The sequence below is a fragment of the Panthera leo genome, chromosome D3 (genome assembly GCF_018350215.1).
Source record: "Panthera leo isolate Ple1 chromosome D3, P.leo_Ple1_pat1.1, whole genome shotgun sequence".
NCBI lineage: Eukaryota > Metazoa > Chordata > Mammalia > Carnivora > Felidae > Panthera > Panthera leo.
The window spans coordinates 26,701,484-26,724,357 of record NC_056690.1 but is presented as its reverse complement, the minus strand read 5'-3'; the positions used below and the strand labels follow the sequence as shown (position 1 = coordinate 26,724,357).

At 46.5% G+C, this 22,874-nt stretch overlaps 1 protein-coding gene across 2 annotated transcripts in view; it reads left to right on the top strand.

Annotated features, from left to right (window-relative positions):
- The first annotated feature begins 1,563 nt into the window (after window positions 1–1,563).
- Window positions 1,564–22,874, top strand: part of GRK3 (G protein-coupled receptor kinase 3) — a 126,834-nt gene continuing 105,523 nt past the window's right edge. For both annotated transcript variants that reach the window (XM_042911674.1, XM_042911673.1), the window contains exon 1: window positions 1,564–1,758. In XM_042911674.1, coding sequence (XP_042767608.1) covers window positions 1,646–1,758 — 113 coding nt within the window. In that variant the 5' untranslated portion in view covers window positions 1,564–1,645. The remainder of the gene's footprint in view (window positions 1,759–22,874) is intronic.

Here is a 22,874-nt window from a genome sequence, read left to right as displayed (position 1 = left end):
CCTGTAAGCTATTGGCAGGACGCTTACTCACTTTGTACTGAGTCCGAGCTCCTGGTGCAGTGTGACCAACGGGCATGAATTCAGGGGGATTGAAAAAAATTAATTCCCAGGGACGCCTGGGTGGCTCAGTCTGTTGACCACCAACTCTTGATTTCGGCTCAGGTCACGGTCTCACGGTTCTTGGGTCGGAGCCGTTCATTGGGCTCCGCACTGACAGCACGGAGCCCGCTTGGGATTCTCTTTCTCCCTTCCTCTCTGTCCCTCGTTCTCTCTCTCTCTCTCAAAATAAACAAATAACCTTCAAAAAAAATTCCCAGCTCAGGTCATCTTGGGACTTCCTGGGTGTCCCTTACCACCACTCCAGCCCGAGTACCACGTGGGTTCTAAAGGGGACTTGTGTGTACCACCGGGGAAAAAGTAAGAAGCAAATGAAAACCTCAGGCAGGGGTTGGGTGGTGGTGAACAGACGCTGAGACCAAGACTGAGGATCAGGAAGCTGGAAAGTCCCTCCTGCCTTGGTGTTTGGGTTCTCGCTTTTCCACTTCCCTAAATCACCCGGGCGGTGGGCCCCTGCGCACAGTGGGTGCCTCCTGATTCTCTCTTTAACTGATGGCAAAACCACAAGAGCCGGACTCCTTAGTTCTCCTTCTCAGCGATCAGGTTAACATCCAAGCTCCAACCTCTCACCTGAGTGCAAGGGAGCTGTGACCACCTTGACCAGAGGGAGCGCTCCTCCATCAGGGGGCTCCCTAAGGGCAGCTCCCGTGGGAGCGCTCACCCCACTTCGCCCCGGCTTAGCATGAGACAAGCAACTTTCTCCAGTTTTTAGGGTTTTCCTGGCTGAGTTCACAAGCGAGGCTGTTTGGAGTCAGGGGCGAGGCTTGCGGGGGGGGGGGGGTGCTGGCCGGCTGGGTGCTGTTCGAGGGTAGCCCGGAACCAAGGCTTCGGCAGCCGCTGCGGGGGCAGGTGGGGCACGCGCTTTTCTGGGGCCACCCCAGGCCTCCCGCAGGAATGCTGACTGGCACTGTCCGGTTTGAGAAGTAGCGTGTCTACGGCCCCGGGAGAGCTCCCCACCGCTTCTTGGGTGGTGGGCGTCGGGTCCAGGGCATCCCCGGCTGGCAGGGGTCCGGAGGAGAGGGGGCGTGAGCGCGCCTGGAGCGGGAGGCGGGAAATGGGGAGGAGGAGGAGGGAAAAAAGGAGGGGGAGGAGGAGGAGAGGAAGTCCCCCGTGGCCACCCCGAAGGGAGGGCGGGACGGTGCCCGCGGGCACTCGGTCAGGAGACGAGGGCTGGGCCGGCAGGGCAGCTACGCCCGCCAACCGAGGGACTACGACCGCCGGGCGCGCGCTCCCCGCCGACCCCCGGCTAGAGGGGCGGGGGCGGCGGCGCGTGCGCGGGGCGGCGGGCGGGGGCGCGCGCGGGGGGCGGGGCGGCGCGCGGCGACCCCGGCGGGCGCGAGGCTGCGGCGCGCCGAGCGGGGCGCGGGGGCGCGCGGGCGGGAGCGCGCGCGGGGGGGGGGGCTGCCCCGGGGCGGCCCCCCCACGTCGGGGCGCGGCGGGCGGCGGCGGCGGGAGCGCGTCCCGTCCGGGTCCCGAGGAGTCGCCGCCACCGCCGCCGCCGCCGCCGCCGCCGCCGCCGCTCGCCAACATGGCGGACCTGGAGGCCGTGCTGGCCGATGTCAGCTACCTGATGGCGATGGAGAAGAGCAAGGCGACCCCGGCCGCCCGCGCCAGCAAGAAGATCGTGCTGCCCGAGCCCAGGTACCGGCCGCCCGGGTCCGCGCCGCCCCCCGCGCCGCCGCCCTCGGCGGCCGCCAGCGACCCCCTGCGTCCGGGAGGGTCGGGCGCTCGGCCGCTGCTGTTCTCCTTCCCCCACCCTCAGCCTCACCGTTCCCGTCTCTGAAATGGGCATCAGAGGGCTGCTGGGAGGGGGGGTCCCCGGGAGAGAGCGCCCCAAAGTGCCCGGCGTGGCGCCCGCGCGCAGGAGCGCCCCGGCAACGGGCTGCCGGGAGGTGGTTGTGACTTGGCTGGACCAGCTCCAACCCTGTCGCCCCCTCGTGTCCCATCTCTGTGGTCCTCAGCGCTCCTCTGCCATGGCTCCCTCCTGCCCCAAGCCTGCCCTTCCAGCCCCATCCCTCTCCCTTCTGTCCCATCTCTGTCACCCGTCCAGCCCCATCCTCATGGGCCCCTTCTGCCCCTAGCCTGTGGCTCCCCCGTGCTGCATCCTGGTCGTTCCTTCTCTGGTTCCTGCTGCCCCGGTTGCCAACTGCGTCCTCTCCCCAGCTCCCTGTGTGCTCCTTAGCCTGGGGAGTGCAGGCTTCTTGCCTTTGTCCCAGGTACTTAAGTGCAGTTTTCAGTGCTTTCTCCCCTTGGGGTCCAGTCTATTCCGCTTCCTATCCTCCTATCTTTTCCTCTTTCGTGCCCCCCAGGCAGTGATGAGTGGCTTGTGACCCACACAGTTTTCTTTTTGGTGCCAAGCCTATCGCCCAAGCAGCTTTCCTCAACTTGCAGATCCACTGGTGGTACTTTATTAAAAGGTTGAAATGGGATTCACTTTACACGCACATGGAAAGGTTGATTCCAGACAGGAATTTGTTGTTTAAATTACCAAAGAAGGGCCCGATTGAATTGGCCAGGGGTTTTAGTGAGGGCTGTACCAAGTTCTAATTTTATCTCGAAAATGGTTTCTTATCAATGGAACCAGTCAAAGACTTTACTGGTTTGTGTCATTAGCACTACCCCAGAAAAGATCATTCATCAGATTGATAGAGTTTCAAATAGTGTATCAAAAGATTAGGGTTCGATTCCCCCCCCCCCCCCCTTAGCTTCTTTTCTGATTAACACCATTATGAGTTGTATAGTGAATGTGCTAAGTAGCTCTTGGTAGAATTGATGATAAAGAGAGGCATCTTCTTTGTGGTGAATTTGAAACCAGGCAGTTTGGTAAAATACTAGAAACTCAACCAAAACTATTCTCCACTGGCCAGCATCAGTGTTTCAAGCATTACACACCGAAGCTTGCTTAAATTGTTATCTTGACGTAAGAAAACAATCCTTCTTTTAATGCGAAGTGATCACCAGATAATTTTTCCAAGTCCGTTCATGAGCCTGAGCCCTATGACAGAGAAAATTATCAGTCCGTTTGAGCTACTTGTTGTGAAAAGACCAACTGTGTAAATGAATATGTGGTAGATATTTTTGGCTCGCTTGCCCTTTTCATTAGCCTGTGCACCCCCTTGGTTTTGCAGGGTGTGCTCTTTGCCAAGTAGGGAAAAGCAGGGGGGAGCATAGACCTTTTGGAGTACTGTGAAATTAACACTCCTCTTCCGGAGTCTAACATACCCGTTGCTCATTGAAAATCAGTGCTGTTTAAATTTTTTTGGCAAGTGGGAAGCTAAGTAAAACAAGAACCCCCAAACCAAGCCTGGATTTCATTTTTTAAAAAACTGCATTTTTATAAATATGGTATACAGTGCTTAATTCCTTTTTCTTTTGCCTTTTCTACTTTTCCTGAAGGGCAGGGAATCCTAAATATGTATGTTTAGAGTCTCTAAACATAAAATTGACGAATCTTAGTTCATGGGTAGTTTTGGGGGGGGGCAAAATATAATATTAAAATTAGGAACTTCTGCTCGTGTGTGTGTGTGTGTGTCTTGTTTTGAACTTAATATGACTTCTGCTTTTTTAGTGTCCTTCTCGAGAACATACTTACATGTTTTGGGTATTCACTTCCTTGTATGAATGCCTTTGTTTTCAGTGGTGTTCTTTGGTAACACTTTCTTTTAAGGCAGAACTGGGAGGTGGTGAGTGTATTTCTCATGACATTTCAAGTAAAACATCGTGCAGATTTTTATCTACCACTGGATGACAGGTAGTGGTGGCTACCTGCTGGACTTTGGGGTAGGGGTGGGAGGCTGCGGGGTTTCTCCATCTGGTAAGGAAGTTAATTTTCATTTTATTTTTTATTTTTTATTTATTTTTTAATTTTTTTTTTAATGTTTATTTATTTTTGAGACAGAGAGAGACAGAGCATGAATGAGGGAGGGTCAGAGAGAGAGGGAGACACAGAATCTGAAGCAGGCTCCAGTCTCTGAGCTGTCAGCACAGAGCCTGACGCGGGGCTCGAACTCACGGACTGTGAGATCATGACCTGAGCCGAAGTCGGACGCTTAACCGACTGAGCCACCCAGGCGCCCCTAGTTTTCATTTTAAAATGCCTCAGCACAATGGTTCAAAAGACTAGTATGATCTCACTCTGTCGGTAAAGGACGGTGGTCAAATGTTTTCTGATAAGAGTTTCTATTTCAGTTTCATTGTGGCATGAACTGTGTGATCACCAGTCTTTGGTGTTCTTGAAAAAGATGTTTAGATTCGTCTTTTTAGTGTCTCCATGACGAGTATAACACTTGCCATGGGTCTGTCACCAGTGACCTTTTATTTCCAGCCGATTATTTGAAATCACTGTAGTATTTTCTGCATGCTTCCTCGTTTCAGTTGCTTTGCTGCTTCCGCAGCTTTAACCAGAAAAGCTACGGGACTGCATCATATCTAGCTAGTTTAAATGAAAGGTTGGGTCTGCAGTCCCCTGCCTATTACAGGAGAGTATCAGAAGATGGACCGTCCTGCCCCCTGGGGAGATCTCACTTCTCTGAGATAGCGAGAGGCAACTGTTTTGTTACGTTGACAGTTATTTAATTAATGAACCCATCAGTGTAAATCCCGGAATAGCTGACTATTCGTTCAGATTACATAGCTGCTTCAGTTTACTGAAACATTTGTTGAGTTAATGTAGCTGATGATGGGATCTGTTGGGAAGACTGAACTGTGACCCACGAGCCCACTGTGCAGGCCCAGACAGAAACTCGAGCATTACACCATGTTAGAGAAGAAGTACCTTTATTTGATAGGGTCTAATTCATAAGCTAAGACTTACAGAAGGGTCAGCATCTTAAAGCCCTGGATCATCAAGACAACTTTACTTTAGGCTCATTACTCTTTTTAACCTTGTCCAAACAGAGTGAAGTCCCATTGGCTTGGTTGGGTAACATGAGCTTGACCCTTTCCCTGCATCCCATGTCCATTTAGGAGACATTGACAGTATTGGATCATTAATTGCAAAGCCTGTCCTTTTATTTTATTTTTATTATTATTTATTTATTATTTATTTTTTATTAAAGCTTTTTTTTTAAAATGTTTGTTTCTGAGAGAGAGACAGAGACAGAGAGCACGAGCAGGGGGAGGGGCAGAGAGACAGGGAGACACAGGATCCAAAGCGGGCTCCAGGCTCTGATCTGTCAGCACAGAGCCTGATGTGGGGCTTGAACCCACAGACCGCGAGATGATGCCCTGAGCTGAAGTTGGATGCTTAACCAACTGAGGCACCCAGGCACCTCAATTCACTGATTATTAAAAAAAATTTTTATGTTATATTTATTTTTTTAGAGAGCGTGCAAGCAGAGGAAGGGCAGAGAAGAGAGTGGGGGACAGAGGATCTGAAGTGGGCTCCACGCTGACATCAGTGAGCCCGATGTGGGGCTTGAACTCACAAACTGGTATCGTGACTTAAGCCCAAGTCGGACGCTTAACCGACTGAGCCACCCAGGCACCCCAGCAAAGCTTGTCCTTTTAAGGTATTCCTACAATATGATAGGAAGTTCTGAAAAATAACATTTGCAAGATTCTTTGTAACTTTCCTAGATCATTTAGAATATCCTTCAGGACATCTGTGACACCCTTTATTACATGACTTCAGTAGGGGGTTGTAGAGGCTGGGTCTCCAAGCCAGGCATGGAGAGACTATGATGAGCCTGACCACAGCCCCATCTTTCAAGGGGCTTTTTTTTTTTTAGTCTAGTGGGAAATACACAGTTGATCCAAGAAAGATGTTTATAAAGTGCAGTTTCTTGAAGATTCTATTTAACCACAGACAAGTAGCAATTTGGATGGCTTTTTTATTCTGCAATCATCGAACGTATTATGTTTGCTGAGCGTTTTACAATAATTGGTTAGTTATTCCCTCCGAAGACCTATCCGGCCAGAGTATACATAGTAATGTGGTAATGCTGCGTCTTCCTGTTTGTAACCGGATCAGATGGGATCCATGTTGAGAAGCAGCTCAGTTTTCTTCTTCTGTGGGAATGGAGTTTCTTCAGTGATTTCCCCGACTCCAGTCTGTGAGCCGTTGGGGGTAGACTTGAACTATTCCTCTGTTTTGGTTGTAGGGGATTCTGTGCCCGTGCACACCCCTCCCCAACTCGGAACTGAAGAGTCAATGTTGAAAGAATGAACGGCCTTCAGGGAAAGAGTGCTCTGTATCGCCGATAGGAGTCTTTCTATGTATAGAACGGTGGCGGTGTTCTTGCCTCTTTTCCACTAAGGTGCACATTCGAAATGTAATTTGTTCTGACCTTTCGGTTTTTATTCCATTCTTGGGCAGAGGCAATTTGTGCCAGTGACTTGGTGATTCAAGAGCTGTGCGTGGTTGTCAGTTCTTAGAAATAGATGTTCCAGTGCAATCAATTTGGGACCTAGAAGCTGCCCCAAATCCGGCATTGTGAAATGTTTTGAACGGAGAGCCCAGTAGATTTCTTTGGGTTCAGACAATCCCGGTTTTTACACGCAATGTGTTCTTAGAGACAGCGTCTCAAAAGTGCTTTTCAGTATGCTGAACTTGGCTTTGCCAAACATGTGTTTGGACAAGACAGGAACTGTTGGCTAAGGCTTGAAGCAGGGACGTGTAGGTCTTTATCTGACAGTGGGCGGCAAAGCACAGTAAGAAATGCAGAGTGGGGGAGAACAGGATGCTTGGGGTCTCCGTAGCCCTGAGGAGGGAAAGAGAAGGTTTATTACTTCCACGAGCTAGCAACGTAACAACTACCATTTATTGAGATTTCCCTTCTCCCGGGCACTTTGCATCATGAGTGCATTTGTTCCCCGTGACAGTGCAGCCTGGTGAGTGACGTAGCCTCATCCGGACAGTTAGGGACCTCTGCCCCGGGTGACAGCTGAAGCGTAGTCCAGAATGGGGTCCTTTCCTCCTTGCTCTGCCATTGTGCCAGCACGAATAAGGAACACCCTCACCCCTTCTGCAGTTTTTCCTTTGGGGAAAAATCACTTTGCGGGCCATGTCTATCGGCTGCTGGTGCAGCGTTTGCAAAGTCAGGACCGTCCTCAGAGACTGATAGAGAACAGCTCTTCCTCTGGGATGTGGCAAAGCGGTAATTATCACTAAGTGGATAAGCAGTTTTTTCCTTATTTCCCATGAGGAGCTCGAGGGTTAAATTCCCGTTCTGTTCAACGCAAGAAACGCAATCTTGCAACCTTGCCGCCAAGAAATCTGTGTAATAGACCCCCTCTCCCCTCCTCTCCCCAACCCGGTCCCCAAACAGGATTTCTGTGTGGGTTATTATTCGGAAAAGAGAGCGGCCCCCGTCCCCCGCCCCCGCCGAATTGTTCCATTCTAGAGAAAAGGGAAAAGGGACACAACAATATTTTTGGCTTTCTTCGCGATAAAAATCACTTTCTCCCGCAAACAGTTTTCCTTTGCTGGTGAACCATGTGTCCGAGGAATGCTGATAGTTTGATGAAGATGTGTATGCGTGGTGGTCTTCTCTGTCCTTGTCCTCCTCTGGACTTTGGCAGTGGGGCAATGGAGACCTTGGAGGGGCGACTTCCACTTGAGTGTTGTGAACTCATTTGCATATTTAGAAACTTGCACACTAATGAGGCCCTGACCTGCTTCTGCTTCTCCTGGTTCCCGAGTCTTTGTTCTTTATTTTTGTCATCGATCAGCACTCCCACCCCCTGGGCCATTCGTGATTGCCCTGTAGGTCTACAATAAACTGTGGGGTGGCAGGGGGGGGGCGGGTGGGGGGAGAAGTAATACCTTGGCTCCCCATACCCTGTAAATGTTTCTTCTAATTTTGGAAGTCTTCTCCTGGGTCATCTATGCTTCAGCCTCAGCGCGGAGCATCTGCAGGCTGTAGAACTTTCTATGTGGGGCATGACAGAGAGGACAGTTCGTTGACTCTGTCATTGGTGTTTTGTGACAGTCAGCCTCCACATAGACCTGTACTCTTGCTGGCTGCCGTTTCCTTCTTCCAGGGTCTCAGGAGTCTAGGAAAAGGTGATGATATGAAAGTACCTAGGCCCAATTTTCATCCCTAGTGAACTTGTAGGTCAGCTGTTTCATTTCTGGGCTCATTTTCCTGTGCCCTCCTTATCATCTGCCACACTATGATACAGTTCTAGATCAGGAACCAGGAAATATGGACCAGATTCCATTGGCAACTTGCCACAGGCCCTTGATAAGTCACTTAAATTCACTGTATTTAGTTTTTCCTAGCTGTATAATATGATATCTATTCATTTGTGATCATAAAATGTCCCCTCCCCCCCCCCCCCCCAATTTCTGGGCATATTCTATATAAAATATATATATATATTTTAATGTTTTATTATTTTTGAGAGAAAGAGAGAGAGCATGAGCAGGGGAACGTCAGAGAGAGAGGGAGACACAGAACCCAAAGCAGGCTCCAGGCTCTGAGCCGTCAGCACAGAGCCCGACGCGGGGCTTGAACTCATGAACCGCGAGATCATGACCTGAGCCCAAGTCGGACGCTTAACCGACTGAGCCAGCCAGGTGCCCCAATGTATATGTATATATTTTTAAAATTTAGTCATTTATTTTGAGAGAGAGAGAAAGAGGTCGAGGGAGGGGCAGAGAGAGAGAGAGAGAGGTCGAGGGAGGGGCAGAGAGAGAGAGAGAGAGAGGGAGAGAGATAATCCCAGGCAGGCTTCGCGCTGTGCTGTCAGCATGGAGACCAACGCGGGGCTCCATCCCACGAACCATGAGATCGTGACCTGAGCCGAAACCAAGAGTTGGACGCTCAACCGACTGAGCCACCAGCCACCCCATACAATGTATTTGTAAACAAGAGAGGACATTAATTTCACACAGTCACAACTCAGAAAAAGATAGGACAAAATATTAAAAGGTGATTTTTTCTTTAATTTATACCATGGGTGGTCGTTGTAGGGATTAGATGCAGCACAAAATGTAACACCTTAAGAAAGTACCAAATAGTAGCCGATAAAAGGCAGCATTGCATGGAGCCCCTGTGCCATGTGCCCTGCAGAAGCAGGTTGGGAGACAGGATTTCTGAAAAGTTGATATGTTGACCCAGGCAGCAAAGAGCAGATGTTGACCTTTAGACACATAAGTAAGTGAATTTCCCAGATTTCTTCTGTTTTCTTCTAGCCTTGGTGGCACTATGTGTCTAGAACCTTGCATACATGCTACCTCACTCAGTTCTTTTTAATTTTTTTTAATGTTTATTTATTTTTGAGAGAGACAAAGAGCATGAGCAGGGAGGGCCAGAGAGAGGAGACACAGAATCGGAAGCAGGCTCCAGGCTCCGAGCTGTCAGCACAGAGCCCGACGTGGGCCTCGAACTCAGGAACCGCGAGATCATGACCTGAGCCGAAGTCAGACGCTTAACTGAGTGAGCCACCCGGGCGCCCTTCACTCGGTTCTTTTTCTTTCTTTTCTTCCTCGCCACCTTTACTCTACCCTCCCTCTTTTTTTTCTTTCCATCCATCCTCCCACCTACCCATCCATCCTTCATCTGTTCTTTCCTCCCACCCATCCATCCATGTTTCCATGTTTCCTTCCTTCCTTCCATCCATCCATCCATCCATACATCCATTCTTTCTTCTTTTCATCCTCCTTCTTTTCATCCATCCACCCACCCATCCATCCATCCATCCATCCATCAGGCTCTGGGCTATGTTGGCTTCAATACATAAGAGTTCATGAGCATTGCTATTCTTAAATACAGATAACTAAACAATTAGGAGAATTAGCTCATCCTTTAGAGGCCTTTGCTTCAGTAAAATGAACCAAAATCACAGCCTAAAAGCAGCTGGCTTCAGTGTATTGAGCATAAGGTGATTCATTTCAGTATTCCTTAGACATTAACAGATTGCATGTTAATAACATAGCATTGTAGTATCTCATGTTTGAAAAGATCTTGGAGGGCATCCAATTTAGTCATGCATTGGATGGGTGACTTCCCTGTCTGACGTCCAGGCAGGGTCATCTCCGAGGAACATCTTTGGAAGCTCTGTGATGTTGGAAAGCTCTCTTGCAATTAATTCTGTGCACTGATGTTTTGCTGTCCTTTCATGGTTGTACAAACAAGTTTAGTCCCTGAAAAAGTGACAGATTTTCCGATATCTGAAGGCAGCTACCCTATCCCACAGTGGCTTTCACAGGAAGCTGTCCCCAGTCCTTTTAGTCACTCCCCAAATCAAGCTGAAGTCTGCACGCTGCTCTCTGTAATCTGTGCCCATCAGTCTGAATGTGACCTGGCTGGGTCAGAATATTAAGGTTTAAGAAGACTGAAAAGATACCTGTAGAATTCGTCTGCTTAATTCAGTGGTGGCAAAACCAGTGAAAAATCTTATTCCAAGTGTGTGGTTGAACCTCTCTCAAGTTCCGTTATGGGGAGAAAATTTTTGGTTCCTCTGATGATTTGAGATTCATCACACCAGCTTGATTAGGGGATTAACATTTCCATTAGTCAGAATTTAGAAGCTACGATGGGTACCAGGTGTCTTTTTGACATTGTCTGCCACTTGCTGAGTGCTAACTTCTAGGCCCTGTGTACATTCTGAGAAAATTGTGGGCTAAAATATTTTTAGGAAGAAAACGAGCTTTAATTATGCCAAAAAAAGCCTTTTTCTGAGGATTTTAGGGCTAATGTTTCATATATTCAAAAACTTACACCTACAGTTCCATTAGGAATCTTCTGGGGAAGGCAGCAAGCATATCTTCATTTTCAGCAATAGAACTTGACTGGGGAATGAGCTCTTGGTATTTGTGCTTTTGTAATTAAGTCAGTCCATTGTTCTTTATTCTCAATCTAGAAAGATCACTCTGGTTATATTTTCAGGGTACTCTCAATTTTCTCTGTCTGCATTGCTTTTGATGAGGGTTTAAGTTAAAAATGAACTAGAAGTTACATGGGAAGGCATTTACACAGCTGTTAAATACCGCAGACTCTCATTTTGCAACGTGAATGTCTAAAGCTGAGATGACATTTTCAGATGTGTCTTCTTTTCAACATATGAGGCTTTTGCTACTTGGTTAGGGGTGGGGGTGGTAAGGGAGGTGTCTGTATTCCATTTAGAAACAACTAACCCTAACCGGTAAGGTCAAGGGATTTTAATATTCATCTTTAATGGGCCATTCTTTTTTCAACTACGTTTACTATTTCTTTTCTTATAGTATAATGACACGCTAATTAAGCAGTGGCTCTTGGAATCACAGTAAGTATAGAGTAGAATGTAAAAGTTTGTGCTATCCTCTCTGTTCCATTTAGGACCTGCTTCCTTCCGTTTGGTCTCCACTGGCAGTAGAGGAAGGCTTATTATTTATGCAAAATGTCGCAACTAGAATTGGCCTAGAAGGGGGAGGTGTTTTCTTCACCTTAGCAGTTCTGGGCAGATTCTGTGCTGTCAGAGCAGAGCCCGATGCGGGGCTTGAACTCACAAACCGTGAGATCCTGACCTGAGCTGTGATCAAGGGTCAGCCGCTTCACCGACTGAGCCACCCAGGCGCCCCTGCACGTTAGCAGTTTCTAAACCTTGAGCGAGAGGGGATACTTAGGTTCATGACCTACCCCCCTGCCCCCAAAGAAGTGTGACGGTTTTTGTGGTCCGGGGTTTCTTAGGGTTTAATCATTTGATTGGTTTTTTATTCCACAAGGAAAACCAGCCAGTTTTTCTGTGTTTCTGTTGTTCAAATAACGTGCCCTGTTTAGTGGGGAACTGGTGTTCAAATTATTCTAAAAAAAAAAGTCAAGTTATGCTATAAGAAAAGCTTATTTTTTCTGACTGTTTCATACCGGGAAAGCTTAATGAGGTAGATGGTGGAAACTCACCCTCCTTCATGTGAGATTAGAGTTTTAGGGTAAGTGTCCTGGCTTATGATTAATCATCTCCTGACCATCCAGGGATCTAGGGTAGGGTTGATGATGGCGGATTGCCACTATATAGTCAACACGAATCTCCCGGGAGCCCAGATGCTGGAGGGCTGTGTGACCAGAGCATTCTGTCCTGTGTGTCGCCCTTGTAGAGGGGAAGTGACCCTCCGAAGGTAGCAGAGCCACCACAGGCTATAGCCCGATGGGTCGGAAGGGTCTAGCCTCAGGTTCGTCAGTTCTAGGAGCTGGGACCTAGTCATTTCTCCATGGGATGGCTTTACGCTGGATGTGACGTGCATGAATTCCCCAGCAGTGATGGCATCTGGGTGTCCTTCCGTGTTGCCGTGTTTCCTGTTCTCACTGGGGGGCAGACCTCCTCTGGGTTGGATAACACAGTTACAACTAGTGCCTGCCAGCCAGCCCAGGAAACTTTGGCATTTCTCTGCCCTTTGTATGAGGTATTGATTTAAAGTTTTTACTCTCAGAGGGCAAGCTTGCTTCTTTATTTTCAGATTCTTGGAAACGGCTCTCCAGTATTTCATCATCTCCATTTTAGAAGGAGGCAATTCAGGTCCAGAGAGAAACTAATTGCTCGAGATCACATTGATAGCCAAGGGCTCAAAGCTCTGTGCATTTTAATAGACACCTACAGACTATCTTTTGCCATATGAATCATCTAAGCAAAGAAAATTCCTAGATGTGGGTAGAGGAGGGGTGTCAATTTCAGCTATTACCAACACAGTTTGAAAATGGATTGTCCTCACCGTAAGGGTTATCAGCTACAGGGATCTGATAAGGGGCTTACATATCATTTCACTGGTGATGTTGATTGAATAATAAATATGTGAATAATTCCTTAAAAGATAAGATGTCATGAATGTCATGTTCGGTAATAGGATTAGTTGTCATTAATGATGACCGTGTTACAAATTGAGAAAAGCTACACGTCAGTATTTTTGATCTTAATGTTTTCTTACCCCAAGCATCTTTTTGTAATCTCACATGTGCCCTTATCTTTAAAAAGCAAAAACTGAAATTCTCTCTCTCCGTCAGCAGGTACATGGATACCCTTGGCTCGAGCACACTTGTCCGTTTACTCTAGATACATAAAGGATTTTTCGCATTAAACTTGTTAGCAGTACATTCTACATTGTGATGGAAAACTAATGAAACAGGTTGCACATTTAACCTTCACACAGAAAGGCTGTGGGCATCATACTGGGACAGAGTTGTGTTTGTCAGGAACACATTAGTGAGTCCCTTTACAACTTGCCCTCTGCTCCTGCTGAGACATGTTCGGCTTGTCCTTGGTAGTAGTGAAGAGATGCTTCTCGGTGCTCTGAATTGCTGCCTGATACATCGTAAAACCGCTGTTTACCCAACCCTGTGTTCGTAATCACAAGCGCCAGCGCAGTGGGTATGCTGACCTGTGCCTCTTTGGGGTCGTGGGATAGACCCCTGGAAGTAAGAGAGGGGCATTCTCAGTTTCGTGAGACAATGCCAAATTGTCCTGTATGTTTTAAGGATAAATAGGGCTGCATTCAGAAGTGTTAATGTTATTGTTCGTTTAAAATCATTTCATATAGACTATCTAAGTACAGCTGGGTAATAAGAACTGAGATTTTATTAAAAAAATTTTTTTTGACGTTTTTATTTACTATTGAGAGACAGAGAGACACAGAGCGTGAGCAGGGGAGGGGTAGAGAGAGAGGGAGATACAGAATCTGAAGCAGGCTCCAGGCTCCGAGCTGTCAGCACAGAGCCCGATGCGGGGCTCAAACTCACCAACCGTGAGATCACGATCTGAGCCGAAGTTGGAGGCTTAACCAACTGAGCCACCCCGATGCCCCTAGAACTGAGATTTTAAATGTAAATGAAGAGATACAGGAGTGTGAGACAAGAGCTAAGTAAAAACCCTATAAGGTTAAATTCGAATTGGAAAGTCATTTTTTTTTTTTGTTCTTTGAAACAGTTTCTTTTATGTTTATTTATTCTGAGAGAGAGAAGGCATGAGGGGGAAGGACAGAGAGAGAGGGAGAGACAGAGAATCCGTGCTGTCAGTGTGGAGCCCGACTCAGGACTTGATCTCACCAACTGTGGGATCATGACCTGAGCTGAAACCAAGAGTTGGATGTTTAACCAGCCAAGCCACCCAGGTGCCCCAGAAAGTCATTTTAAATTCATGGTTTTGTCTTGTCTCTTTTCTTTTCTTTTCTTTTCTTTTCTTTTCTTTTCTTTTCTTTCCTTTCCTTTCCTTTTCTTTCCTTTCCTTTTCTTTCCTTTTTTGGTCTTACCACATATGTGTATGTCTTAACCCCAGTCATGGAAAAGCCCAAGAAACAACTGCTGTCCCATCCTTGTAGGTATCCAGCGCAAACATACCTGCCCTGAGGGGTGGGCAGGGTCTCGGCAAGAAGAACCCAGAACTTCTGGTATCTGTTGTATCAGAAAAAGGAGCCATCCGAGGGGTGGGGTGGGCACGATATCTAACAAATGCAGAGGCCGGAAGAAGGGGTCCCCACTGGCTATCAAAGGAATATGGCTGCGGTTGATTAAAATATTCTGAATATATTCCAGCCCTTGCGCTGGGCAGAACACTAGCCCCTTCCCCCACCAAATGTCCATGACCTAATCCTCAGAACCTGCGACTATGTGAACATTACTTGGCAAGAAGATTGCAGATGTAATTCAGGCAGCTGATGTTGCAGACTTTAAGATAAAGAGATTATTATCCTGAGTTATCTGGCTGGGCCCAGAACAATAGCGAGGAAGGGAGGCGGGTCAGAGTCAGAGTGAGGTAGCTTGAGAAGGAATATCTGACATTTGCTGGCTTTGATGGTAGAATGGGGTCATGGGCCAAGGAACGTGGCGGCTTCTAGAAGCCTGCAAAGATAAGGAGACGGGTGCTCCCATAGAGCCTCCACTAGAAACAAAACTCTGCTGGCATTTTGATCTTAGCTTAGTGGGACCCATTCCAGACTTCTGACCTACAGATCTATAAGATAATACTTTTCTGTGGTTTGGAGCTACCAAGTTCGAGGTAATTTGTTATATTAGCGGTAGGAAGCTAATATATCTATGATATCCAAAAGGGAGATCCCCAAACAAAACAGATAAAAACAAGACACCTATTGGTCACCACTGGCTGTCAAAATAAGGTACCAACTCTGTCCCTGAAAAGAGGCAGTCAAAAAGGTGAAGCATTTAGCGCTTTTCTTGCCTTTCCTGTAAGCTACAGAGGGTGATCACAATTTTTACTTGATGGGACATAATTCTTCCTTAAGAAGATTTACAGAATGGGAATGCAAGCTGGTGCAGCCACTCTGGAAAACAGTATGGAGGTTCCTCAAAAAGTTAAAAACAGAACTACCCTACAACCCAGCAATGGCACTACCAGGCATTTATCCAAGGGATACAGGTGTGCTGTTTCGAAGGGACACATGCACTCCCATGTTTATAGCAGCACTATCAACAATAGCCAAAGTATGGAAAGAACCCAAATGTCCATCGATGGATGAATGGATAAAGAAGATGTGTTATATATGTATATATATATGTATATATACATATATATATACACACAACGGCGTATTACTCGTCAATCAAAAAGAATGAAATCTTGCCATTTGCAACTACGTGGATGGGACTAGAAGGTATTATGCTAAGTGAAATTAGTCAGTCAGAGAAAGACAAATATCATATGACTTCACTCATATGAGGACTTTAAGAGACAAAACAGATGAACAAAAATAATATAAAACCAGGGAGGGGGACAAAACATAAGAGACTCTTAAATATGGAGAACAAACTGAGGGTTGCTGGAGGGGTTGGGGGAGGGGATGAGCTAAATGGGTCAGGGGCACTAAGGAATCTACTCCTGAAATCATTGTTGCCCTAGATGCTAACTAATTTGGATGTAAACTTAAAAAAATTAAAATAATAAAAAATAAAAACTCATTGATCGGTTAAAAAAAAAGAAAAAAGAAGATTTACAGCAAGTGAACGTGGCAAGGATGATGGAATTGGGAGAGTCACCATCTTGCAACTCTTAATGGAAGTGTTGAGGTAGGTAAAGGTCATCAGAGCATGAACCCGCTAAATGCGGTGTCGTGGGGAATTTGAAAAGGAGAAATCCGATGATCACCAGCTCAGTTGTTAAGTAATTTTCACATCACTAAGAAGAAATAACTGTACCTCCTTGGGGGGGGGGGGGGCAATTTGACATACAAAGACCATCTCGTGAGTATTCCTGCCCCTGGAGGTTGAACTCGAATATCATCCGGTCTTCAGAGGGAAACTTTCAGCGTCTAGGAAATACAGAGCTAGAGGAGCAGGTCGAATGACCTTAGAGGAAGCAAACAGATAGTCCGGAATAGGAGCTAGCCTCTATACAGCTTGTCTTGGTGCCCTCAGTAAGTCACTGGTTGCGAATATAAAAAGCAGATGTCGGGGAGAAGGAAGAGCTCTTGGTTAAAGCAGATTGGAGAGAGACAGTGGTCTAATGAGTGCGCGATCCTGATTATATTAGATCCTGGCTCAAAAGACGACCCTAAGAGAACGATGGACATTTATGGACATCATGGACAGGGGAACTAGGTAGTAGATGTGCAGGAGTTATTATTATTTCTGGGGGGGGGGCATTCAGGGGAGGGGCAGTATTGTTTCTATAGGGAAGGGGGTGGGAGTAATAATAGATTGTGTTTACGTAAGGAAAATGTCCCTAATTTTTAGATTGCAAACTGAGGGAGTAAGGGTAGAATGACACGCAGTCGGAGATTCCAAGCCTTAAGATGCTTTAAAGCTTGGAGGAGAAGTTGGGGCGAGGATAAAAGTAGCAGACGAAAACCTTGGTAGCTACTCCGGAGGCGTGGGAGGACAGTTACCGGGGCTCACTCTACTATGCTCTTCTGCATGTTTGAACATTTTCATTATGATCTTTCAAAACAACAGAGTAGATGGCTAGGCCTGAGGATCGCAGTTAGAGGCTTGCAGGGCTGATGGAAACTTCGGTTGGCCCGATGTCACGGGTAGGAGCAGTGGTGACTTAGGACCGAAACTCCCATGATGGCATATGCAAGATGTGCTGCGTCTCCAGTAAGTTAGTCTGCGGGAGGGTGGCTTGCTTTTTGGAAACCACAGTAGGGCGGCTCAAAAAGAAACCCCGTGACACCGATCGCAAAGATGTGGGCAGAGGTTTAGTCAACTCACTCGTAGCCAGAGTCCTGACCAATCCCAAGTGGTGTGGACAGATTTACAACCTGTTGACCTGCAGACTTCTCGGGGAACGATGAAGGGGGAGCAGAAGCCATAAAGAAGGATTTCCAAGAGGCAAAGCAGGGTAAGAAATGAAACTTGAGAAAACTATGTCCATTTACCCCCTGAACACAAAAGACTTCCCTGAACTTTGTGAATATCATTCAAATCATAGCTCTGATGTTTAAATTTAGCAGGAAAGAAAAAATAACCCTTTCTATTTAAGATGATCTACCCTGTAAGCATCTTTCCAAAGCCTAATGAAACTCTACGATCCAGTCTCTGTTACTGAAATGACTTGAACAGCTTTCTGTTTTGTTTTTTTTTTAATGTTTATTTATGTCTGAGACAGAGACAGAGCATGAGTGGGGGAGGGGCAGAGAGAGAGAGAGAGAGAGGGAGACACAGAATCAGAAGCAGGCTCCAGGCTCCGAGCCATCAGCCCAGAGCCCGATGCGGGGCTCACACTCACGGACCGCGAGATCGTGACCTGAGCTGAAGTCGGACGCTTAACCGACTGAGCCACCCAGGCGCCCCGAGAGAGAGAGAATCTTAAGCAGGCTGTGTGCTCAGTGCAGAGCCTGACACGGGGCTTGATCCCAAGATCCTGGGATCATGACCTGAGCTGAAATCAAGAGTTAGATGCTCAATGAGCTCAATGAACTCAATGAGCTCAGTGAGCCACTATGGCACCTCTCCAAGAGCTGATTTTTTTTTAAATGTTTTATTTTATATTTGAGACAGAGAGAGAGAGAGAGAGAGAGAGCGCGCATGAGCAGGAGAGGGGCAGAAAGACAGAGACAGAATCTGAAGCAGGCTCCAGACGCTGAGCTGTCAGCACAGAGCCCGACGTGGGGCTCGAACTCATGGACCACGAGATCGTGACCTGAGCCAAAGTCGGTCGCTCAACCGACTGAGCCACCCAGGCGCTCCTACAGCTTTCTGTTTTTAAGTCATTTGAATATTAATTTGTCAAAACATTTCAAAATAATTACTTTAAAATTGATCTTTTCTAATGTGTTGCTCTAAACCTGACCTCACTAACTACCGTAATTACCGACAAGACCTGTATGTGAGAAACACAAAACTTTATTTAAAGGCCAAGAAAGCCTGGATAAATGGAGTGCCACAGGATCTTTGCAGATAGGAAGACTCAGTTTGGGAAGATGTCAGTTCTCTTCAAAAGAATCGGAATCCAAGGCAATCCCAGTCAAAACCCAAACGAGAATTTCAAAGGACTTGAAAGGTGATTCACGTTCATCTAGAAGAGAAGAATGGACAAAAATAACCAATGACATTTTGAAAAAAATGAAACAGTGGGGATCTGCTCTGTCTAAAAGAAAACATTGCTATAGCAGTTACAACTGTGGTTGTGGTGCAGATATAGACACACATCCAGGGCACAACAAGCCTTGTGTGTATGTGTATGTGTGTATATACATAATGTATACACACACACATATTCAAAAAAATTTTTTTAAGTTTATTCATTTTTCAGAGAGACGGAGAGACAGAATGTGAGCAGGGGAGGAGCAGAGAGAGAGGGAGACACAGAATCCGAAGCAGGCTCCAGGCTCTGAGCTGTCAGCTGAGAGCCTGACACAGGGCTCGAACTCGGGAATCATGAGATCATGATCTGAGCCGACTGAGCCACCCAGGCGCCCCTACGAGCACACATATTATATGTGAGTTTGGTTTATGAATAAAGGTGACATTTTGAGTCTGGTGGGGAAAGGCTGGTGTGTGATCTGGCAAAGTTACAATCCCTCCACATTGTACGAAAAAAGAAATTCCAGAGTGTTCAATGAGATCATCACAAAACTATTATAATAAAACAGAAAAATATGAGAGAATGTATTTCCATTACTCTGGAGTATGACAAAGGGTTCTCGTAAGCAAACTGCCCCGCCCCCCAGCCTGTAAAGGAGATCGCGGCTGTGATCACGCGGACTTCTTGTGGGACAGTGGGTATCTTATACCAAATTGAGAGTCAAGTCAGAGAAAATTTACCTTGGCTGATTTTCTGTGGAGCCTGTTTTAGTGTGTGAATCTGTTTGCCCAGACAGCGACCGGTTTACGCTGCCTCAGGGAGGAGTGGGGGACAGTAGGTCACGGTGGCGTTTGGGGGACGAGGAAGTACAGTGACTTATGTCCAATGAGTCAGCATTCTTACCGGTGGTAGAAACAAAATGTCATCTGTCAGTCCACGGAAAGGAAGTGTTTGCTTTAAAAAAGCCACGAAAGGGTGCCTGCGTGGCTCAGTCGGTTTGGCTCAGGTCATGATCTCATGGTTCGTGGGTTCAAGCCCCACATTGGGCTCTGTGCTGACAGCCCAGAGCCTTCTTGGATTCTCTGTCTCATTCTGTCTGTGCCCCTCCCCTGCTCACACGCTCTCTCTCTCTCTCTCTCAAAAATAAATAAACATTAAAGACAAAGAAAGCCATGAAAGGCTGACATTAATCTCATGGGGGGTAATTTAGATACGCTTTTCACATAGTTAGAGTGGGAGGTGTTTGTGGTCTGGCGTGTGTGGTGTGTGTGTCTCTGTGTGTGTGTGTTTTAATTGCTGTTGTCCTTTGTCCATTTGGTTCAATTATTTGGTACAGGCTGAGGTGACATGACTATGAGATCCTTCTCGAGCGGTCCCCTTGCTTTCTCTCATTTCCCCTTTGCCAGCGGCCCCTCAGAGTCTATAGTTTAGTCCTGTTGAGCTGGCCGTGCAGTCCCTGCTGGCTGCCACGTTGGATTGGGGCTTCCTGTTCACTCCTCTGTCACCCCTATGGACAAGGGCTCTTTTAGGGCAGAGACCGGGTCGGATGCACTGTGCATCTCTGGCGTCACACACAGTGGCTGGCTGTCTCCTAGAAAGGATGCAGTACCTATTTCGAACGAATGAACGATTGCATGAACCGATGACTACACTGTCTTTTCCTCCTGAGGAGGACAGGGGTCCACTGGGGACATGATACAGCAGTGCCATGTGACGGGCAGTGGAAACCGAAGTGACTTACCTCTGCCAGAGCTGGGGACAGCATCATAGTGTCAGCGATCCCGACGTGGATCCTGGATGACAAGGAGGTTTTCATGTAAAAAGAGGCATTCGAAGGAGTGGCATTTAGAGTCACGGAGCAGTGAGAAAATCAAGTATGGCCGCTCTGGGAGAGAAACCATGACACGATGTGGTTGACGAGGTGGGTTGGGGCCCCATTGGAAATGCTCCCGGTAACGTGCTAAGGAGTTAGGACGTTGGGCAAAATGGGAGGCCCTTGGAGTCTTGTAAATGAGATAACTGCATGGAAAATTACCCTTGGAAATGAGGAGGATGCTGTAAGCCCTGCTATAGACTCTCCTGGCCTCTGTCCCTCCCTCCTCCGATGCTTCGCTGTAAAATGAATCTGCTCGTATGTTGTTGCTGATTCAAAAGTATTCTGAAAAATAAAGGTGAATGGGTTCTAGAATGCTCATTGTAACTAATTTGAAGGGATGGTTTGGGTCATGAGGTTTTAGTGGCTTTTATTAGAAAAACTGATGACCCCATAAATGTGTTCATCTCGCCAATTCTCTCTGTCCAGGGACGACTTTCGTTAAGATGATGGATTTTTAGTGACCAGTGGAATTCGGGTTATGTTAGTGTCACTTTAATATCAGGTAATCTGTTGCAAAGAAAAAGGCATGAGGAGAGCTGATCTGGATTGTCAAAATATTGTAGAAAAAAACAAAGGAGCTTAAATTCACATCTAGCGTAATTGGGTTGTGATTGTCTAAATGTAGACTGTCTCTTGCTGAAATGTTTAATGGTATGCAAATTATATGCAAGCCTTTCCTGCCAAAGATCTGGTGAACCCAGGAACCTTGACAAGAGTTGACATTAAACCGTCCCAGCTACTTTTACAGACCTCTTCAGAGTCTGTCTGGCAGAATTCGGTGGTTTTAAATCTAGTGGCGGAGTTTTTATTGTGACTTTGGATAATGTAGCTCTATTTTGGGTGTTTAATGAGCAGTTAGTGGAAAATATTTAGTAACTACATATAAAAGAAAGCAATTTCCTTTTGGGGGAATTGAATCTTTGTATGACTGCTTAGTCATCTCATCTTAAAAAAAATCTGCCTTCTGGGTTTCTTGGTGGTCAGTAATGGTAACCACTCATTTATGTGGTGCTTCTAGTCTCTTCCCATAATTTTGCTTTATCTTCACAACTACCTTTTGCATCCTCATTTTTTGGGGGTGATATGTCACATATTAGAGATAATTGTTTAAACTCATTTTGTTTTGGACACTAGAATAAAACAGAATTAAACCTCAAGAGAATATAGAGGCCTTTTTTAAAGTTTATTTATTTATTTTGAGAGAGAGAGGGAGCTTGTGCACATGCACGTGCAGACTTCCCCCTTCCCTCCCCCCCCCCCACATACATACACACACACACACACACACACACACACACACGCACATAGGGGAGGGGACAGAGAGAAGGTGAGGCAGGATCCCAAGCAGGCTCGGAGCCATCAGCACAGAGCCTGATGCGGGACTCAAACTCAGAAACTGTGAGATCATGACCTGAGCCGAGGTCAAGAGTTGGGACACTTAACTGACTCAGCCACCCAGGCCCTCCTATAGAGGCTTTTAAAATGGGAGTTGGCTCACTGTGTCATAAATATCGTAGTTTTCTGCTAGTGAGGTGTTCAAGTACAACTTAAGCCTACCTAGTCCTTGGCCAGTAGAGAGCAGATCTTTCAACCACTTTAGTAGTAGAAGAAAATGTTAAATTACAATACAATATTTATTATACTTACCTTGTATTTATATGGCAGGACCCTAGTAGGCAGGGGTGCTGTGTCTCCAGCTAGTTGGTGTTATATTAAAAAAAAATCCATTAGGCCTCCCATCAATATATATGGTATTATATATAGTATATTATGCCTTATCTTGATGAGGAGGTATGTAAAGAAATGGTTCAGGAGTCTGGAGGGTTTGATTTTTAAAAAAACTTTCTTTGATGAAAATTTTAACCATGTACAGAGAGAATAGTATAATGAAATTGATGTAGCCATCACTCGGCTTTATGTGTTATCAACACACAGCCAATCGTGTTTCATCCGTACTTCCTAATTCCCTTTAGATTATTTTGAAGCAGAGCTAGACATAATCTGTCATTGCATCTGTAAAATATCTGTATCAATCCCTAAAAGATAAGAACTCTTTTAAAATATAAAAGCATAAACATGATGTAACACATTGCTGCTGCTAAATTGTAATACTTCCTTAACGGCAGATATTTGGTCTGTATTCATTTTCCCAGTTTTTTATTTTAAAATTTTTAAGCGTATTTATTTATTTTTAACGTTTATTTTTGAGAGACAGAGCATGAGTGGGGGAGGGTCAGAGAGAGGAGACACAGAATCCGAGGCAGGCTCCAGGCTCCGAGCTGTCAGCACAGAGTCCGACGCGGGGCTTGAATTCACGAACTGCAAGTTCGTGACCTGAGCCGAAGTCGGATGCTCAACCGACTGAGCCACCCAGGTGCCCCCAGTTGATTTATTTATTTTGAGGGAGAGAGAGTAAGAGAGAGAGCATGTGCACACGAGCAGGGAGGGGAGCAGAGAGAGGGGGAGAGAATCCCCAACAAGTTCCGTGCTG